Below are 21,292 nucleotides of genomic sequence, written 5' to 3'. Positions count from 1 at the left end.
ACTTATTGTCTCTCTGTGAAAAATATTATCATATTTATAACATAAAACACATAATGGATAATAAAAAAACGGAAATTAGAATATAAAAAATGAAAAATAGAAAACAAAAAACAGAAAATAAAAAATGAAAAATAAAAAATAAAAAACGAGCAAACATACACCCTCAGGTTTTGCTTCTTCCTCCCCATTTCCTCAGAACTTCCCCCGCTCCCTTTCCAAATTCCTCATCCTCGTGCTGCTGTCCCTCCACTCCCCGAATAAACCCCTGCTCCTTCAACAGAAGAAAAGACACTCTGCAATCCTGTTCGGCAAACTCGCTAATACGCCTCCTCCCACATACCCATTTCTGACATTTCTCGCCCACAATCAACATTCATAATAACTCCAATCAATTCAACTGATGCACCTTCTTCAATCTCCTTCCTCCCCTTCCTCTTTTTCTTCCTCTTTTTCTTCCTCTTTTTCTTCCTCTTTTTCTCCTCTCCGCTTTATCCCTTCTTTCTGCCCCTCCTTTTCCAAACTCCCCTGCCCAGCAATGTGACTGCCCACCAACACCAAAGAAATCTCTCATGAAATCCATCCATCAGTTCATCCCATCTCCCTCTTCTCCTCGCCTCCACAAACTGCTCCTGCTCCCAAAATCCCCAGCAAAATCGCCCCCTCTGCTGCCTCACTCATTTCGAAAGAATCATCCAAATCTCAAATTTTTCATCTCAATGTATTCATCTGATAATTTTCATCTCCTCAGAAATATCTGCTCCTCAACTCATCAAAAGCTCAAACACACACACCCCGCCTTCTTTTCTGCCATCCTGCTGCCTCAAGCTGCAACTAAATAGCCCGCTCCTTCGCCTGCCTTGCCCTTCTGCAAATGGCACACCAAAGACCTCGATGGCCATCCTTCCATGACACCTGCTCAAGCAGCAGCACCTGAAGAAGAATGGGTCAGAACAGGAACTGGAACTGGAACTGGAACTGGAACTGGAACTGGAACTGGAACAAGACAGAACGGCCATCTCCCTCCCCCAACCCCTCCAAACACCTCCTCCAACACGCACACGCATTCACAGCTGCAATCCCTCAGCGTCTCTTTCAAGCTGCAGTCCCTTTGCGAACTTCGCTTTCCTGCCCTGTCTCCAAACATCCTTTCGTTTCGTCTCGCTTCCCGCTCTCCAATCCCCAATCCCGCTGCTTTCTTTTTTTCGCACTAAAAAATTATTCTAGCCCCTCATAATTGCTAATTGCTGGCTGTCCAACAAGGAAACCTTCTTGTCTTCAACAACGCTTCTTTGCCCTCTTTCTGTTTTCTTGAACATCCAGAAATTGGCTTTGCTCGTTCACCACAGCTTTCCTTGCCAAAAAATACCCCAAACTTCTCTATCTGCCTTACGCTCTTAAATTCTACATAATGTTGTGCAGATTTTGTCCTTCACAGAATTCCATCCACTTTTTGTCTTCATTTTATAATATGAAAGTTGAATTTGTTTTCACCTCTTGTTCCAAATAAAAATTTATAAAAATCATGTATCTTCCGAAACTTCATTTATTTCCAAATTGCTATACAATAATCTGCTCCATTCTCATCGCATTGCTCCACAAAGCGGAGATTGGCCATTTCAACAATTATTTGGATTCCTGCACTTTGGAGAGGATACAGATGGAAATATCTTCACAATATATAGAACAATATGAATTGCACACAATATCATTTTTGTGTTTTGATGAAATTGTTGCATTCCCCTTGGCCATCCAATTACCAAAAATCATCAGGCAGAATTCCAAAAATATTGCATTGCCTCGTTTCTTGTTGCCTCCACAGGAAATAATATTCCTAGTTCTACAGATAATGTTCACTCACGGATTTCTCATTCTGTGAATGGAATATTCCAGTTTTTTCAAATCTGATGATCATTGAATCCATTACAAAAAAGACTCAAACCAACAAATCATTTTGATATTTTCTTTTCTCGGCAATGGCTGAGTGAAAAGGGACGTAGTTGAGAGGGGTGTGTGGAAACAAAAATTAAACTTGTTTTGGGGATGTATTTGTTCATTTTCTGAATTTCGTGTGTTTGGCAGTGTTTGATTGATAGGCGAGATTGTTTGTGGGGAGCAGGGTTCAGTTTGGGGCTGATCAGAGAAGCGGATGCGCACAGGAGAAAATGGTGCTTGCAGCAGCTGTGTTTGATGGGATTATTTTTCAGCAGTTCGTTTTTTAGAAAAGAAAGGCGAGCGTGGGAAACAATGATTGTGAGAAGGAGCAGGAAAGGGGAGGGGAATGGAGAGTGCGGGGTGGAGTGCCTGCTTGGTGGAGGAACATATTGCAAGTGGAATTTATATCCACATATTTTTTTTATTTTAAAGGGGGTGACAAAAGCGAGTTGGATGTTGTATTTTGGGGAGCTGATGGCTGGCGATGTTTGGGGATGCAATCATGCTCATCTGGGCAGTCGAGGCAGCACAGGAAAGGGAATGTGCGATTGCTTTGTGAGCCTTTCGGGGAGTAGGAGGAGACAGGTTTGACGATTTGTTTCATGAGAATTTATATATTTGATATTTTTAATTTTGTTTTTTTTTATTGAAGATATTGGGTGAATTGCGGAAAGATGCATGGAAAGCCATCACATGTCGGCTGAGGGATGGCGATGGAACGCAGACTGTTTTTTTTTTAAGACTATCTTGAAGAATGAGAAGAAGAAGAGATATTTCATTTTTTTTTTTGGATTGAGGGCTGGATGGAGGAAGAAGGGAAGAGAAGAATGGTGAGAGTGATGTTGAATGGGCAATGGAAGAGCGGGTGAGAACAACATTTAATTTTACTTTATTTGGAATTGAGTTTGAAAGGCGAAGGCGTGGTGTGGTGTGGTGTTTGGAGTGGATGATGTTGGGGCGAGAGGTATTTGGAGAGAGGCAAACAGGGGATGAGGGGAGTGAAGAGAAATGAAGATTTGTGGAGGTATTTTATTCTTGTTTGTTCATTTTCTTCATGTTTCATTTTTTATTTTTATTTTTATTTTTATTTTTTTGATTTGATTGATGTGTGATGCGATCAGGTGCTGTCAGAAGCGCTGGGGGAGCATGAAATACGGGATGTGGAAACAGTACTTTTTTCATGAACATTCCTGGAAAAAACTGGGAGAAAGCAGCAACTGAAGAGCGTTTGGCAGAATGAGCGAGGCGGAAAGAACTGAAGAGAATGGGGAAGAAATTTTTGTGGAATTCATTTACAAAAATCTTTTCGGAAGCAGCAGCAGAAGAGTCAAAAAGTTTGATTCAATTTTTTTGAGCCATTTTGGTTGATCTTCAATAATTGCTCCATGTTTTTAATAAAATTCTATCCTTTTCTCTTTTTCTTTCTTTCTTTCTCTCTCTCTCTCTCTTTCTCCTCTTTCTCTCTCTCTCCTTTCTCTTTATCTTTCTCCATCTCTTCCTCTTCCTCTTCCTCTTTCCTTCCTTGTTATTGATTGTTGTGTGAATGTTTTGTTCATGCAGCAGAACAAATAGTATACTCCTAACTTTATGTTGAATGTTCTGCACATCTCAAAATTATTATTATTCTTATTCTGATTTCTAATTCTTCTTCTATTAAATCTTCTTCTTCATGATTTCATAATAATTATTATTATCATTATTATTATTACATATTCACCGTATTTCTATCTATCTATCTCTATCTCTGTTTCAATTGTTCCCAAATAATGGAATATTTCTATGAAACGCTGTTGTTGTTGTTCCTTTCGCTGAATGAGCTGCAAATATTCCAGTTTTATTGATTCTTCACAGAAAATGATGTTATTTCTGTCAGTTTTTCAAAATAGAATTTCACAATAAGAATAATAGTTGTCAAGTCATTTGCTATCTCTTAGAATCTGGGAATGAATTCATTTTTAGCATGAAAATCAAAAAAAAAAATAATTCTTATTCTTTCCTTCCTTCTTTCTTTCTTTCTTTTATGCCTTCTTCCTTTTCGAATCTTTTTAGAAGTTCTCATGATTGTTCTCTGTTTATTGTTCTGTTGAACTGATGAATCGTTGGACAACTTGCAATTTAAGCTTTCTCAATCCGATCTGTCTTTGATACGAATAACAAAAAAGGGATTGTTAATTTTGCCAGTCTTTTTAACAGCATTGTTCTTGTTTTTTTCGTTAGCTTCCAAGTTCGCTATTTCTGTGATGTTCTGTTTTTTATTTCATTGTTTCGTTTCAGTTGCCATTTTAATAATTTTTGTTGCAAATTGTATAGCAACTTATTCCGTTAACAACCAATTGAAAATGTTATAAAAGATAATTTTTTTTAACCTTTTTTATTTAAAAAAAAAAAAATATCATTTAATTTTATGAATCATTAGGAAGTTACCAACTGATGGGAACTAAGAGAAGTTTTAATTTTATGTTGATTTGTTTATTTTTTTTTTAAAAAAAAAAAAAAAATAAAACATATTTTGTGTTTGTGTTGTTTGTTCTCTTCTAACTTCACATTCAAATATATCATGATTTATTTTTCTGTTATTTTTTTTTAAAAAAAGTTTTGATTGTTTAGTTTTAAAATTTGTTTTCGAAAATTTTTCATTTTGATCAAACTATTTTGTTTTGTTTTGTTTTGTTTTGTTTTACATATGTTTTATTTAAATTTTTGTGCTTTTCGGATTATTGCCAACATTTCAACTGTTTCTTGCGTCTTCAATATATTTTTTATTAATAAAAATTAATGCATTGTATATTTCTGAAAGTTAAAAGTCAATGAATAGGAAAAAAAATAAATTTATATTGATGCAAAAGAAAATGTTTTAAAGAGAGATTCAAAAACTTGAGGAGATTTCTTTCAACTGAAAGAATTTAATAATTCGATTGTTATTGTCAAATTAACTGATTCCTCAGAATTATTTGAAACTTACCCGAACTTAACTTATTCTTTGAATAATATTCTTTTTAATCCTCAAAAAGATGATTTTTTGCTTTATATTAAATAAGAGCAAGAACAACTGCTTTTTATTACAAAAATGGGAGAAAATATGTAATTTCAAGCTTTTTCAATGAAAATTTTGCAAAATGGATGAACTTTTTGTGATCAAAAAATATGAATAAAACGGGTTCATTTTTTAGAACTCAAACAATATTTCAAAATAATATGAAATAATATCAATGATGCATGTTAATAATTATGAAAACTTAATTTGTTTCGAAATTTGAAAAAAGTTTAATTGTGTTATGAGTGAAACAATTTCAAAGTTCTTTGCGCAAAAAAAAAAAGCTTGTTAGTCCGTATTTTCCCCCCAAATGTTCAAAGTTTTTTATTCGAATGTCTGTTTTCATGTTTTATTATCATTGCATTTTCCATTATTTTGAACCAGTACGTTGTCTTTTCAATAATTTTTTGAAATAAATTGTTCAGAAAATCTTGATTGAATTTTTTATTTTTTCCCTTTTTACCTGAATAATCATGAAATATTATCACTTCCCTTCTGAAAAGTTTCTTTAATAAAGTGGTAATTTTTCAAAGAAAATTTGTAGTGAAAATTTTATGTTTGGCTGGAATTTTGTATCGTTTGATAAAAAATATATTTTTTTCAATCAATCAGTCAAATTTCAACATGTATCTCATGAAATCTCTTGATGTCGAATGTTAACAAAAGGAAATTTTAATTTGAAAATTGACATAATGAATGCAAAAATGCTTTAAGAGATTCAAAATATCGCACTTAAAGATAATTATTTATTTGTGATTTTTAGATAAGAATCTCCTAAAATATGAAATCATTCTTTGTTTGTGGGAATGTGAATTTTTTTCTTCATTGCAAACTTTTTGAACAAATGTTTTTTTGATTATGGAATTTGGAGAATTCCAATTTCGTTGCATCATTTTTATTTAATTATGTGATAATTTTTATATTTTCATGAATTTGGTATCACTTTTGTTGAAAAAAATACTCAAATGGTTTATATTGTGGTTTTGAGATAAGACGAATTCTGAAAGCGATAATTTTCGATGTTTTGTAAAAAATGCAGATACTATTTGTTCGACTTCTTTTTCCCTTTCTCAGAATATCAAAAATTGTTTCTTGGAATATTTTGAAACATTCGAAACAATTCACAATTATAAACAAAAACTTATCGAATCGATTGAATGGAGTATTTTGCATTTATGATAAATCAAAAAGAATGATTCAAAAATTTAAAAAATCTAATTTATCAAAAAATTGAATTATTATCATGATTTTTTTGATGGTTTGCCGCATTACAAATATTTTCTCAAAACACGTTCAAATTTTCTCGTGTTTTTATCATTTTTATTTTTATTTTTGTTTTTGTTTTTATTTTTGTTTTTGTTTTGTTAACTGAATGTTTCTTTTCTTTTCCAAACATTGATGTTGAAAATAAAATTATATGGAGAAAAATACAGACTTTCAAGTATTTTTTTTTTTTTTTTTTTTTTTTTTTTTTGCACAAGTCATACAATCTTTATTTCACTCATAACTTTATTAAACCTAATCAGATTTCAAAATTGATTGAACATTCATATTGAAAACAGGAAACATTGATATAATAACATTATGTCATATGCGCTATTCAAATTCGAAAAAATGAATCTGCTTAGTTAATATTTTTTGGTTGTAAATAGATAATGATGATTGCAATTCTTTTCAATGAAAAAGCCTGAAGTTCTGTATTTTGTCCCGTGTTATATCTGAACACAACATTGTTCGAGAAAAAATATACTGTTCTGTATCCATAGAAAATAAAAAATCAATAAAGTTTGGCTCATAAACTGGTTAGAAATAAATGGAAAAAGAGAATTGACTTGAAAGATAATGAAAAGAACGTCTCGATTATTTTTCATGTCGTTTTCTTAAAATTATTAATTTGAACAGAAATTATTTAAAATACATTTTTATGAAGACACAAAATTATAATTATTATAATTATGCAAAAGTTTTGTTTCTAATTAGAATTTAATTTGAAACAATTATGAATTTTTTCCAAAAAAATCAGGAAAAAATACAAGAATCAAAAATCAACTCCAATCCCCGCTCCCACGATCCAAAGCATTAAATTTGTTATTTTGGTTCTTCTTTCTTTTTTAAATATATATAAATATATATATATATAACCAGCAAACAAATTTCAAAAGAGATCAAAAAACAATATTTGATTGTTGATACCGGAAGAAGAATAGTGATTTCAAGATTTCATATCTTTGATCACCACATCAACCATCGACAGCTGTGACAGCGGCACCACAAACACTGACGACGACATCACATAATTTCCTGTTTTACTCGTGGCGATCACAACATCCTCCAACGAGAGTGACCCACTCCCATCAGACACCACAACCACACTCGGCGAAGGACTTGCACTTGAGTTGCAGTCAACCTTCATGTGCAATAAACCAAGATGACCTGTTGACACGCTGAACAGCGCTCCAGCTGATGAAAGCGCTCCTGTTCCAATCGAACTCTCCGTCCTCCCTTTCCCAATGACTGAAATCTTCTTTGATCCAATATCAATAGTTGCTGTCTCGCTCACATGATTCCCTTCCATCAGCGTGACTGATGAGCTCAGCTCTTCCAAGCCCGTCTCCACTGCATGTCCCACCGTCTGGCATGGAGCCGATTCGCCCATCCCACACAGCCCACTCGAGTCACTTCCATTAGCGCCCACATACAGAACCTTCGACCATTCGTTCAGCCACACCTTTTTTGATGTTTGGTTATATGACCAATCTTTTGCAATTGCATAATTGTATGCATAGCACACTCTCTGTTCATTCGTGTTTGTTGTGTAGCATTCATAGAACGGATTGTCTGAATTCAAAAAGACATTATAATAATCAACATAATAGGCATCGTGACCATATGGAGTATCTGCAGAGCATTTGCATTCGTGGAAGAACAGGAAATAACAATAAATCACATCATTTTGTGATGCTTGTCTGTATGGATATAAATCCAACCCTCCTCCATATGCAGATGCTGAACATGAAATGAACTGAATGCTCCTCATTTTGAATTGCGTGATTGGAATATTTGCACAATACATACCTCCACCATAATAATTTGTGACTGAGCATGAAGTGAAGCAGCAGTCAAACACGCATGCACTTCCCCCTTCTCCATTTTCTGTTGGAATGCATCCTGATCCTGAAACATTAAAATTATCAAGATCAAGTCCTCCTCCATATCTATTTGCTTTGCAATTTTGAAATTCGCATCCGCTGATCTGAACACACGACGAAATCACATAAATGCACATCCCTCCGCCAGCCCAAGTTTGCGCAGTGCATGAGTTGAACGTGTTGTTCACAATCTCAACAGATTCGATATATGCACACATGACTCCTCCTCCATCGCAATAAGCATAACAATCATTGAATGAGCAGTGCTTAATTGAAATTATAGCATTTGATTGACTGTACATGCAGATTGCACCACCACTTGACACTCCGTCTTCCCATTTATTTTCTGTTCCGGTCGTCCTCGATCCATTCCATTCACACCAAATGAATGAATTTGCTCCATTGAATGTTTCGTTTTGCCTCCCTGGAGTCAACTTTCCATCTGCATTTCCTTCACATACAACATTTCTTGTCCGACAACATCCAATGAATGAGGCGTTTGAAACAGTTAAGGATGATGAGGGGTTGTTGAGGGAAGGAACAATACCTCCATCATATGCATCACAAACTGATGAGAATGAGCAGCTGTTCATAAAACATGATGTTTGGGATGACGTTGTTGTTGAAGGTGAGCATGCATCATTTGCTGTTGATATGTTGAAAAATGACAAATGAGAAAGGGATATAAGGGGTGTAGAGGGCGGTGATAAAAAATTGGCAAAAAAGAGGAGAAACGTGATTCACTCACTGAAACTCTTCATTTTCCTATTTCTTCTTCCGCTTCTGAAATGCATACTCCCATAAGAAAAGTATCTTTTCCCCTTTGTTCCGCTAAATGGAAACGGAATTCAAATGTTCTTCGTCATTAACTTTCCTTAAAATCCCCTTTTCTTCTGGGATCAAATTCTGCCTTCTTTCCATATTCCATTCACTTCCATCGCTTTTGAATATTCACGCAAAAACCCCTGCTATCATTAAAAATATATATATTTAATAAAACAAAATCTTAAAAAAATACAAAAATACAAAATTGCAAAAAAATTTCAATAATAAAAATATGAAAAGCCCCGTACCATTTTCTTTTCACCATCTTCCACTTCTTCTTCTCGACTTTTTGCCAAATTTCTTCTTTTGCTGTATCATCAATTTTCCGCCATTCCTTTTTGATTTAAACAAGATTCATCGTAAATGCCTTCCAAAACCTTCAAATAAAAATATCTTCTTCTCTTTTCCTTTCATTTATATTTCATCCGGCTCATTTCTCATTACTCCCCTCCAATTATTATGTCCTGATTTCTTTTAATGCATCCAATATCCCCTCAAACCATATTCCTTGTTCATTCATCGTTGTTGAACATTCTTGCAAAAAATCCTAATTTCATAATAAAAAATAAAAACATTTGATAAAAAATATTAATAAAAAAATGCAAACCTACATCTTTCGCAATGACCGCCTTTCGCTGACTTTTTTCTTTCTTTCTTCTTCTTCTTTTTAAAATATTAACAAAAGCTCAATCCTCTGTTCTGCTTCCACTCAAATAACCTCCACAAACTCTATTTTGTAAAATAATGAAAAGACATGAGTATTCCATCTGAAGAATCCCTTCTCATCCCTTGCCCAAATCTTCTTCTTCTTCTCTTCATTTCCTCCAAAATATCAACGCCCCTCCACCAAATGTCTCTACCCCTTCGCCCAAATCCCTTCTCCTTCACTCCCTGTTACTTCTTCTCCCGTCATCCTTCTCCTAATCAAAATTAAATATCTCCATCCTTTTTCTGTCTCTGGCGCAAGACACCATTTCCTGGTCAGCCCCTCATCTCGCTCCATCCCTGTCGCACCTCTGTCTCCATACCCCCAATGCAAAGTGTTGCGCCTGATGTTCCTTCTTCCCGTCTTCCTCCGCCTCCGCCTCCATCCCTTGCCCTGCAAATGAAAGGCGCGACCAAACTATCCATTCAATAAAAAATTTAAAATATTAAATAAATATCTCTCACTTTTTTTTCTTCAACCCCATTTCCCCCTCTACTTGTTCATCCACAAAATCTCTTCTCTTTGCTCCGCCTCATATGAACCCCCTCTCTCTCCCTGCATTTGAAAATAAAAAAACATCTCCTCCACACATCTCTCTATCTCAAATCCTCTCCTCCAATAAATATATTCTATTCACTCCACCCATCTTCTGCCCTTCTTGTTTTCCCCTCTTATCCCACCTCCTCCACATCAAATTCCATTTCTCAAATAATAAACACTGCCTCAACTCCTTCCCAATAGCAAAATTCTCAAAAATAACCCCTCCCAACCTCATCCTTATCCATCTCCCACACATCCATTATGCCTCTTAAACTTCACAAAAACACCTCTTTTCCACAAAAAACATCCTTTAATCGTTCCATTCCCTCTCTAAACCCTGCCTCCTCCAAGAACTCAACTCCTTCACCCCACACCATAAATCCATCCTATTGTTATCGCATTGTCTTCATATGCCCATTCAGCCACGGCACATCGAGTAGGACTTTCTTTTCTTTTGTGGCTCTTATTCGTTATGGAACATGATCAAGAAATGCCAAATGCTCAGAAACTGTCAACGGAGTGAGACTCCGAAGTGAAAACAAAGACAGGTTGACTAAACGAAATATTTCCAGTGAAAGGGTTGAGTATCACAAAAGAATGTTTGCTTGATGGAAGATGAAATTGTTCATATTGATTGATGGATGGCTGTGGAGCGACAATATTTTCGATGGAAATGAAGAATTTTCAATGTATGTATTTTATATTTTTCTGTTGATTGTGAAGATATTATTATCTGTATCCTCTCCAAAGTTGTGATTCAGTCAATTTATATTTAAAATGAACAATTTATTCCATGCAGAGCAGAACAGCGAGGAAGCGAGACAAATGTTATCTTACAAATATATTAGATCCTGAATATATTTTATCATAAATGTTTATGTTACTCATTTTGGACTAAACATGCGCGATGGATAGAAATACGACGAAAAATGAAATTTAATGGAGCAGAAATCAACGGGGTTGGAAGATATCCAAGGCAAAAAGGAAGGATGATCAATGACTATGAAAAGGGAACTATTTTTAAAAATATTGAGAGGACATTTTCAGAAAAAGCATTGTTGGGGTGATTGGGACAAATCACTGAAACAGGACATTGGAGTCAGTTGGGACAGAGCAAGGTGCCTTTCTTGGGATAAGAAGGGCAAGACATTGCTTTTATGGACCTGGGGGAGCGATGGAACTGGATTTGATTACTTGGCTTTTGAACCAAATATACGAGAAAATCAGGCAGTTTGGCGTGATACAGGCAGCTTGGAGTGGATTACAGGCAAAATGGATTTAAGTCATTTTGCTATCGCCTTTTGCGTTGTGCCATCGAAGGATTTGCAACTGAAGAAGAGAACGAGGTTGCGATGCTGAGAATATCTTCTGATAGAAGATATCCGACATTTAAGATTTCTATAAGATCTTCGTCTTCTTTTTCATCATCTTCTTCTTCGCCGTCATTGTTTTCATTTGCATCACATCAGCAAATTTTATTGCATACACACATATTTTATCTTCGTTGTCGCGTCATCTCCCTCTTCTTCGACTTCTTGGTCACTATCATTTTTGCCTTTTTCTCTCTTTTCGTCTCTTCCTCCTCTTCTTCTTCTCTTTTTTGGAATGAAGTTGGTGGAGTTATTTGAGCAAAAGCGAAGCTGAGGACTGGACTTTGGCTATATTTTTAGGAAGAAAAAGGGAAGCGAAGTTATTAGCAGTAATTTAGGCAGCGAAGACGAAGCAGATGAGTTTTGTAGGCAGTACAGAGAAATATTTAGAGAGGAAGAGGATATGAAGAAGAGCCGATGATTTAGAAAAAATGTGTGAAGAAAATTCATTATCAAAAAGCTCATAACATGATTTATTTTAATTTATTTTTTTTTTTAATTTTTTTATTTTTTCTTTTAAATTTTTCTATATCCTTTAATTTCTTATTTTAAATTTTTATTATTTTTCTTAATTTTTTAATTATTTTTAAGAATTTTGATTTTTGCGATCGCATTTATAAGAGATGAAAGCGAATGGAACGTGGAAAAAAGGCAGAAGGCGGCAATAGAAGAAAAAGAGATTTTAGGGAAAGCAAATGACGAGGAAGACTATGTTCTTGTTTCAATTTGGAGGCATTGAAGAAAAAAGAAGCTTTTCTTTTGGAAATATGCATTTTAGAAGCAGGAGAAGAGGCAGGAAAAGGGAACTCAAGCTCATTTGGATCTTGATGAATATCTCGTTGAGAGGCATGGTAGGCTTATGGAAAATGAGAGAGGGAAAGGAAATGTTTCGGTGAGTGAATCAAGCCCTATTCCTTTCAACTTCCTCAATGCTCCTTGTTTCCTTCTCACAACTCACATTTTTCAATATTTCAACAGCAAATGATGCATGTTTGCCTTCAACCACATTCTCCCAAGCCTTTTATCTGATGAGTAGTTGCTCATTTTCTTCTATTTGTGATGCATATGATGGAGGGATTGTTCCCTCTCTGAACAACCCCTTGGTTTCTCTGACTGTCTCAAACACCTCATTCACTGGATGTTGCAGGAAAAGGAATATTGAATGCAATGGAACTTCAAATAATAAGAAACAACCAAGAAGACATAATGTAACAGATAATGGACCGAATACGTTCACTTGGTGTGAATGGAATGGATCGAAGGCAACCGGAACAAGCGATTCTGTTTCAGATGGAGTGTCAAGTGGAGGAGCCATCTGTATGTACAATCTCAATTCTGGAGAACTTTCTGTTTCATATTGTTCATTCAATGACTGCACTGCACACTACCATGGGGGAGCAGTCATGTGCTATACTATCAAAGCAGCGACCATTGAAAGTAGCTCTTTCAATTGCTGTGCCTCCTCAAATCGATATGGGGGAGGTGTGTATTTATATGACATTTCTACTTGTGCTCGGGTGAGTGGATGCGAGTTCAAAAACTGTCAAGCGATTGGATATGGAGGAGGATTGAAATTAGAATATTTTAATGTATCAGAAGGATGCATTGGAACAGAAAGTGGAGAAGTGGAGAGTGCGTGTGTGTTTGACTGCAGTTTCACTTCATGTTCAGTTACAAATTATTATGGTGGAGGCATGTATTGTAAAACTGTTCCTACCACGCAATTCAAAATGAGGAGCATTCAGTTTGTTTCATGTTCAGCAACTGCAAATGGAGGAGGGTTGGAGCTGTATCCAAATCGAGCAACAACGCCAAATGATAGAATCTATTGTTATTTCCTGTTCTTCCACGGATGCAAATGCCTGGCCAATGTTCCATATGGTCACGATGCCTATTATGTTGATTATTATAATGTCTTTTTGAATTCAGACAATCCGTTCTATGAATGCTACACAACAAACACGAATGAACAGAGAGTGTGTTATGCGTATAATTACTCGAATGCTGGCGCCTGGACATATGATCAATCAATGAAAAAGGATTGGCTGAAAGATAAAACGTTATATGTTTCAATGAATGGGAATGATTCATATGAGCTGTGTGGGGCAAATGAAACAAATCCGTGTCTGACAGTGAAGAAGGCGTTTGAGATGTGCGAGGTGCAGATAAGCTTGACAATCACGCTGATGGAAGGGGATCACACAAGCGAGGCAACAACTATTGAGATTGGGGAAAAGAAGATTTTAGTCATTGGGAAAGGGAGGACGGAGAGTTCGATTGAAACAGAAGCTGTTTTTATCTTATTCAACAATTTTCATCCTCTTCCTCTTCTTCGCTTTCTTCATCATACTCGTCAGTCTTTAAGATTTTGGTTGTATGAGTTGTTCGAGTGCAAGCGAAGCTGAGATTGGAATTAAGCAACAATTTTGGAGCAGAAGAGAAGCAATGCTATTGTCTGTGACATTGGCAGCTGAGACAGAGCAGATGGATTTTGCAGGCATAAATGAACGACATTTTGAGAGGCGCAAGAAGAAGAAGTGTGTGAAGATTGTTAATTATAAAAAGGATTCTAATTATTTGTTATATTGTATTTTTTTGTATTTTTTTTGATTTGGTTAAGTTATTTTGTTTTTGATATTTCAATAATGTTCTTTTCATTTATTCTTTTCTATTTTTCTGATGTTAGAATCTTTTCAGAAGTCTTTGATAGCAATGAATGCGAATGGAACATGGAAAGAAGGCAGAAAATGGAAATGGGAGAAAAAGAGATTATCAAAGAAATAGATGAGGATGAATGTTGGAAAACTGTCTCTGATCAGTGGAACCGAGGGGAAAAGATGCTTTTCCATTTTTAACAACATGGTTTTCAGAAGCAGCAGAAGAGATAGTAAAAGGATCTGTCTTTTGGAAATATTCTGCTACATGGCGCGGAGATGCAAAACAGGTGTATGATAAAAAAATTAAAAGAGAAGGAAGAATTTCAGTGAGTGAATCGCGTTTCTCATCTTTTCCCCATTTTTCTTTTCACCATCTATATCCCTTATATCCCTCTTCAAACTAATATTTTTCAACATATCAACAGCAAATGAGGCATGCTCTCCTTCAACAACAATGTCAACCCAAACCACATGTCTGATGAGCAGCTGTTCATTTTCATCAGTTAGCGACACATATGATGGCGGGATTGTTCATTCCCTCAACAACCCCTATGCCTCTTTGACTGCCTCAAACACCTCGTTTGTCAGATGTTGTCGTACAAGAAATGTTGTTTGCGAAGGAAATGCAGAGGTACCATTGAAGCCAGACAGACAGAACGAAACATTCAATGGAGCAAACACATTCACTTGGTGCGAATGGAGTGAATCGAAGGCAACAGGAAAAGGTGAGACATATTCCGATGGCACTTCGAACGGTGGCGCAATATTCATGTATGGTCAATCGTCCGCAACTGTTTCAGTTTCGCATTGTGCATTCAAGGAATGTGTTGCGTATTACGCAGGCGGAGGGATTCATTGCTATAGTATTAATTCTGTTGAGATTGTTAACAACACGTTCGATTCATGTAATGCGCAAAATCGATATGGAGGAGGGGTGTTCGTTTATACGATTTCGTCGTGTGTTCGGATCAGTGGATGTGAATTCCAGAATTGCAAAGCAAATAATGCTGGAGGAGGACTTTTTCTCGAAAATTTTCAGGTTTCAGGAACAGGATGCATTGAAGCAGAAAATGGAGGAGGGGAGAGTGCGTGTGTGTTTGACTGCGGTTTCACTTCATGCTCCCTTTCAAGTTCAAGTGGCGGAGGCATGTATTGTCGAACTGTTCCTGTCACATTTAAAATGAGGAGCATTCAATTTATTTCATGTTCAGCAGCTGCAAATGGAGGAGGTTTTTGGATTAATCCGAATAGAGAAAATGCGCCAAATGATAGAATCTATTGTTATTTTTTATTTTTTCACGAATGCAGATGTAGAACAACATCCACACCATATGGTCATGACGTGATGTATTATGATCAAAATAATCTCTTTTATCACAAAATAATCCATTTCATGAATGTTACACAACAAACACAGATGGCCAGAGAGTATGTTATGGATATGATTTATCGAATTCAGGGAGTTGGGCATATCAGTACACGGAAAAGAAGGATTGGCTGAAAGACAAGACGATCTATGTGTCAGCGAATGGAAATGATGAGCATGAGCTGTGTGGGGCAAATGAATCAAATCCGTGTCTAACGGTGAAGAAGGCATTTGAAATGAGCGAGGTGCAGATAAGCTTGGCAATCACGCTGCTGGATGGAAATCATCAAAATGAGACAACAACTATTAAGATTGGAGAAAAGAAAATTTCTGTTGTTGGGACTGGCAAAGAGAAGAGTTTGATTGGAACAGAAAAGCTTTCTTCTTCTTCGGCAAGAGCGCTGTTAAGTGTGATGAGTGGATATTTGGGAATGAGTAAGTTGATGGTTGACTGCAACTCAAATTCAAGTACTTCGCCGAGTGTGGCCGTTGTATCTGATGGAGCAGGCGGGACACTTTCTCGGGAATAATGTTTCAGGAAGAGAGTTATTTGTATGCAGAAAACGATAGCCGAAGGATGCAAATAGACATGGCTTGCCATGGCAGTGATATTTTCATCGTGCCCTGAATCAGTTCTTATGTGTGCATTTTTTCTTTCAAAAATTGTTTGTAAATGAAATGCATCAGTTGATATGTGTTTCTTCTTCTTTTTTTTTTCTTTTGGAGGGAGGGGAATAAAAAAAATAAAATATTAAAAGCAAAAAAAAAAAAAAAAAAAAAAATCTTAGCTTATGGATGAATTATTTATTTTTAAAGAGGAACTGAAAAAGAAAAAAATAAAAACAGTTGTTGTTTGATCTTTCTCTGAACCATTTAACTCATCAATCCCTTTTTGTCAATGATAATATTTTTATTTTTTGATTTTTGAAGAGGCTTGGAGATGTTCAAGGAGATTCAAATAAATATTATTATTATTATTTTCTGAATATTGTGTTTGTTTTGTGAAGCATTTTATGAGCATTATGTTTTGGAAGTTTGTTTTTGTTTACAGATGTGTGATTACTGTCTGAGAGTTTTTTCAGAGAAAGTTATTTCTGATTTTAAAAATACTTTTGAGGTTGATTCGTCACGGGCATTTGTTTGTTTTCTATAGCACGCACACAACACATTCAAACAAATAGAAATCAAAAAATACAGACATTTAATAAAATGCTTGTGTTTTGTGTTTTTTCTTTCCATGTTTTTTTTTCTGCAAAAATCTTTCATTCTTCAATAAATAGTGTTTTTTTCTGTGCGACTTTGTTTTATAGAAGAATTAAAAATTTTTGGAGGAAAACAAGGAATTGCAATTATTTTTCATTTTTCAGATGAAAGAGAAGAAAAGAGAAGATGAAAGTGGTTTGTTTCTTTTTTTTCCCCAACAATGAAATGTTTGTTCGAGAGAAATGTGAAAATAAGAAAAAAAACATGATCAATGACATTGATCCGATTGAATTCATGAGTTTATTCAATGGAGTATGAATCACTCAGATTTATTCTTTTCTGTTGAATCCCGATAATATGACAAAACAATGAAAATACTGATTTCAAAAAGAATCACCCATCCATTTCCTTGAGAAAACAGGAAAAAATATTGATTTGGAACTCTTCCTTTGATAAGTTGTGATTCACCAAAATTATTCTTGAACAACCTTTTTGAAATAGATTGAATGAGAACATGATTACAAAAATCAACCATTTGTTCCAATTTGTTTCCAATTTGTCAATAATTCCGTTTTCAATTACCAAAGAAACATATCAATAAAAAATTGTCAAAAAAGCCAATTAAATTCAAATAAATAATCACGAATGTTTCTGCAAATAATATTTCTTATCAAAAAAAAAAAGATTGTTATTTTAATTCATTTTTAATTGGAAATGTTCCTAAATTACTTTGGAAAATGAAAACGGAATCATAGACTTTTTGGAAACAAAATGGAACAAATGGTTGATTTTTGAAATCATATTCTCATTCAATCAATTTCAAAAAGGTTGTTCAAGAATAATTTTGGTGAATCACAACTTATCAAAGGAAGAGTTCCAAATCAATATTTTTTCCTGTTTTCTCAAGGAAATGGATGGGTGATTCTTTTTGAAATCAGTATTTTCATTGTTTTGTCATATTATCGGGATTCAACAGAAAAGAATAAATCTGAGTGATTCATACTCCATTGAATAAACTCATGAATTCAATCGGATCAATGTCATTGATCATGTTTTTTTTCTTATTTTCACATTTCTCTCGAACAAACATTTCATTGTTGGGGAAAAAAAAGAAACAAACCACTTTCATCTTCTCTTTTCTTCTCTTTCATCTGAAAAATGAAAAATAATTGCAATTCCTTGTTTTCCTCCAAAAATTTTTAATTCTTCTATAAAACAAAGTCGCACAGAAAAAAACACTATTTATTGAAGAATGAAAGATTTTTGCAGAAAAAAAAACATGGAAAGAAAAAACACAAAACACAAGCATTTTATTAAATGTCTGTATTTTTTGATTTCTATTTGTTTGAATGTGTTGTGTGCGTGCTATAGAAAACAAACAAATGCCCGTGACGAATCAACCTCAAAAGTATTTTTAAAATCAGAAATAACTTTCTCTGAAAAAACTCTCAGACAGTAATCACACATCTGTAAACAAAAACAAACTTCCAAAACATAATGCTCATAAAATGCTTCACAAAACAAACACAATATTCAGAAAATAATAATAATAATATTTATTTGAATCTCCTTGAACATCTCCAAGCCTCTTCAAAAATCAAAAAATAAAAATATTATCATTGACAAAAAGGGATTGATGAGTTAAATGGTTCAGAGAAAGATCAAACAACAACTGTTTTTATTTTTTTCTTTTTCAGTTCCTCTTTAAAAATAAATAATTCATCCATAAGCTAAGATTTTTTTTTTTTTTTTTTTTTTTGCTTTTAATATTTTATTTTTTTATTCCCCTCCCTCCAAAAGAAAAAAAAAAGAAGAAGAAACACATATCAACTGATGCATTTCATTTACAAACAATTTTTGAAAGAAAAAATGCACACATAAGAACTGATTCAGGGCACGATGAAAATATCACTGCCATGGCAAGCCATGTCTATTTGCATCCTTCGGCTATCGTTTTCTGCATACAAATAACTCTCTTCCTGAAACATTATTCCCGAGAAAGTGTCCCGCCTGCTCCATCAGATACAACGGCCACACTCGGCGAAGTACTTGAATTTGAGTTGCAGTCAACCATCAACTTACTCATTCCCAAATATCCACTCATCACACTTAACAGCGCTCTTGCCGAAGAAGAAGAAAGCTTTTCTGTTCCAATCAAACTCTTCTCTTTGCCAGTCCCAACAACAGAAATTTTCTTTTCTCCAATCTTAATAGTTGTTGTCTCATTTTGATGATTTCCATCCAGCAGCGTGATTGCCAAGCTTATCTGCACCTCGCTCATTTCAAATGCCTTCTTCACCGTTAGACACGGATTTGATTCATTTGCCCCACACAGCTCATGCTCATCATTTCCATTCGCTGACACATAGATCGTCTTGTCTTTCAGCCAATCCTTCTTTTCCGTGTACTGATATGCCCAACTCCCTGAATTCGATAAATCATATCCATAACATACTCTCTGGCCATCTGTGTTTGTTGTGTAACATTCATGAAATGGATTATTTTGTGATAAAAAGAGATTATTTTGATCATAATACATCACGTCATGACCATATGGTGTGGATGTTGTTCTACATCTGCATTCGTGAAAAAATAAAAAATAACAATAGATTCTATCATTTGGCGCATTTTCTCTATTCGGATTAATCCAAAAACCTCCTCCATTTGCAGCTGCTGAACATGAAATAAATTGAATGCTCCTCATTTTAAATGTGACAGGAACAGTTCGACAATACATGCCTCCGCCACTTGAACTTGAAAGGGAGCATGAAGTGAAACCGCAGTCAAACACACACGCACTCTCCCCTCCTCCATTTTCTGCTTCAATGCATCCTGTTCCTGAAACCTGAAAATTTTCGAGAAAAAGTCCTCCTCCAGCATTATTTGCTTTGCAATTCTGGAATTCACATCCACTGATCCGAACACACGACGAAATCGTATAAACGAACACCCCTCCTCCATATCGATTTTGCGCATTACATGAATCGAACGTGTTGTTAACAATCTCAACAGAATTAATACTATAGCAATGAATCCCTCCGCCTGCGTAATACGCAACACATTCCTTGAATGCACAATGCGAAACTGAAACAGTTGCGGACGATTGACCATACATGAATATTGCGCCACCGTTCGAAGTGCCATCGGAATATGTCTCACCTTTTCCTGTTGCCTTCGATTCACTCCATTCGCACCAAGTGAATGTGTTTGCTCCATTGAATGTTTCGTTCTGTCTGTCTGGCTTCAATGGTACCTCTGCATTTCCTTCGCAAACAACATTTCTTGTACGACAACATCTGACAAACGAGGTGTTTGAGGCAGTCAAAGAGGCATAGGGGTTGTTGAGGGAATGAACAATCCCGCCATCATATGTGTCGCTAACTGATGAAAATGAACAGCTGCTCATCAGACATGTGGTTTGGGTTGACATTGTTGTTGAAGGAGAGCATGCCTCATTTGCTGTTGATATGTTGAAAAATATTAGTTTGAAGAGGGATATAAGGGATATAGATGGTGAAAAGAAAAATGGGGAAAAGATGAGAAACGCGATTCACTCACTGAAATTCTTCCTTCTCTTTTAATTTTTTTATCATACACCTGTTTTGCATCTCCGCGCCATGTAGCAGAATATTTCCAAAAGACAGATCCTTTTACTATCTCTTCTGCTGCTTCTGAAAACCATGTTGTTAAAAATGGAAAAGCATCTTTTCCCCTCGGTTCCACTGATCAGAGACAGTTTTCCAACATTCATCCTCATCTATTTCTTTGATAATCTCTTTTTCTCCCATTTCCATTTTCTGCCTTCTTTCCATGTTCCATTCGCATTCATTGCTATCAAAGACTTCTGAAAAGATTCTAACATCAGAAAAATAGAAAAGAATAAATGAAAAGAACATTATTGAAATATCAAAAACAAAATAACTTAACCAAATCAAAAAAATACAAAAAATACAATATAACAAATAATTAGAATCCTTTTTATAATTAACAATCTTCACACACTTCTTCTTCTTGCGCCTCTCAAAATGTCGTTCATTTATGCCTGCAAAATCCATCTGCTCTGTCTCAGCTGCCAATGTCACAGACAATAGCATTGCTTCTCTTCTGCTCCAAAATTGTTGCTTAATTCCAATCTCAGCTTCGCTTGCACTCGAACAACTCATACAACCAAAATCTTAAAGACTGACGAGTATGATGAAGAAAGCGAAGAAGAGGAAGAGGATGAAAATTGTTGAATAAGATAAAAACAGCTTCTGTTTCAATCGAACTCTCCGTCCTCCCTTTCCCAATGACTAAAATCTTCTTTTCCCCAATCTCAATAGTTGTTGCCTCGCTTGTGTGATCCCCTTCCATCAGCGTGATTGTCAAGCTTATCTGCACCTCGCACATCTCAAACGCCTTCTTCACTGTCAGACACGGATTTGTTTCATTTGCCCCACACAGCTCATATGAATCATTCCCATTCATTGAAACATATAACGTTTTATCTTTCAGCTCAATCCTTTTTCAT

General features: G+C 35.3%; 6 protein-coding genes across 6 annotated transcripts; 3 read left to right on the top strand and 3 right to left on the bottom strand.

Annotated features, from left to right (window-relative positions):
• Positions 1-905: 905 nt before the first annotated feature.
• MONOS_13992 (uncharacterized protein) lies at positions 906-2,090 on the top strand (the record flags this gene model as incomplete). Its single annotated transcript, XM_067866751.1, has 3 exons — positions 906-1,150; positions 1,990-2,006; positions 2,080-2,090. The coding sequence occupies 3 exons, from the start codon at positions 906-908 to the stop codon at positions 2,088-2,090; spliced, it is 273 nt and encodes a 90-aa protein (XP_067733111.1).
• A 295-nt stretch (positions 2,091-2,385) lies between these two features.
• MONOS_17156 (uncharacterized protein) lies at positions 2,386-2,925 on the top strand (the record flags this gene model as incomplete). Its single annotated transcript, XM_067870049.1, has 3 exons — positions 2,386-2,517; positions 2,585-2,659; positions 2,845-2,925. 3 exons carry the CDS (start codon positions 2,386-2,388, stop codon positions 2,923-2,925), a joined length of 288 nt encoding a protein of 95 aa, XP_067733110.1.
• Positions 2,926-7,178: 4,253 nt separating this feature from the next.
• On the bottom strand, positions 7,179-9,191 carry MONOS_13993 (uncharacterized protein; the record flags this gene model as incomplete). Its single annotated transcript, XM_067866752.1, has 4 exons — positions 7,179-8,761; positions 8,912-8,946; positions 9,116-9,120; positions 9,189-9,191. 4 exons carry the CDS (start codon positions 9,189-9,191, stop codon positions 7,179-7,181), a joined length of 1,626 nt encoding a protein of 541 aa, XP_067733109.1.
• Positions 9,192-9,607: 416 nt separating this feature from the next.
• MONOS_13994 (uncharacterized protein) lies at positions 9,608-10,658 on the bottom strand. The gene is made up of 2 exons (XM_067866753.1): positions 10,561-10,658; positions 9,608-10,063 (listed from the first exon to the last, which is right to left on the bottom strand). Exons 1-2 carry the CDS (start codon positions 10,561-10,563, stop codon positions 9,797-9,799), a joined length of 270 nt encoding a protein of 89 aa, XP_067733108.1. The 5' UTR covers positions 10,564-10,658; the 3' UTR covers positions 9,608-9,796.
• A 1,159-nt stretch (positions 10,659-11,817) lies between these two features.
• MONOS_13995 (uncharacterized protein) lies at positions 11,818-14,411 on the top strand (the record flags this gene model as incomplete). The annotated part of the gene is made up of 4 exons (XM_067866754.1): positions 11,818-11,989; positions 12,148-13,827; positions 13,922-14,093; positions 14,243-14,411. The coding sequence occupies exons 2-4, from the start codon at positions 12,486-12,488 to the stop codon at positions 14,409-14,411; spliced, it is 1,683 nt and encodes a 560-aa protein (XP_067733107.1). The 5' UTR covers positions 11,818-11,989; positions 12,148-12,485.
• Positions 14,412-18,541: 4,130 nt separating this feature from the next.
• Positions 18,542-20,390, bottom strand: MONOS_13996 (uncharacterized protein; the record flags this gene model as incomplete). Its single annotated transcript, XM_067866755.1, has 3 exons — positions 18,542-19,206; positions 19,438-20,241; positions 20,378-20,390. 3 exons carry the CDS (start codon positions 20,388-20,390, stop codon positions 18,770-18,772), a joined length of 1,254 nt encoding a protein of 417 aa, XP_067733106.1. The 3' UTR covers positions 18,542-18,769.
• Between the last annotated feature and the right edge of the window lie 902 nt (positions 20,391-21,292).

This window comes from Monocercomonoides exilis, assembly GCF_001643675.1.
Source record: "Monocercomonoides exilis strain PA203 chromosome Unknown scaffold8-1962414, whole genome shotgun sequence".
Taxonomy (NCBI): Eukaryota; Preaxostyla; order Oxymonadida; family Polymastigidae; genus Monocercomonoides; species Monocercomonoides exilis.
The sequence above is the reverse complement of the archived record's forward strand: the minus strand, read 5'-3'. Positions and strand labels throughout refer to the sequence as shown.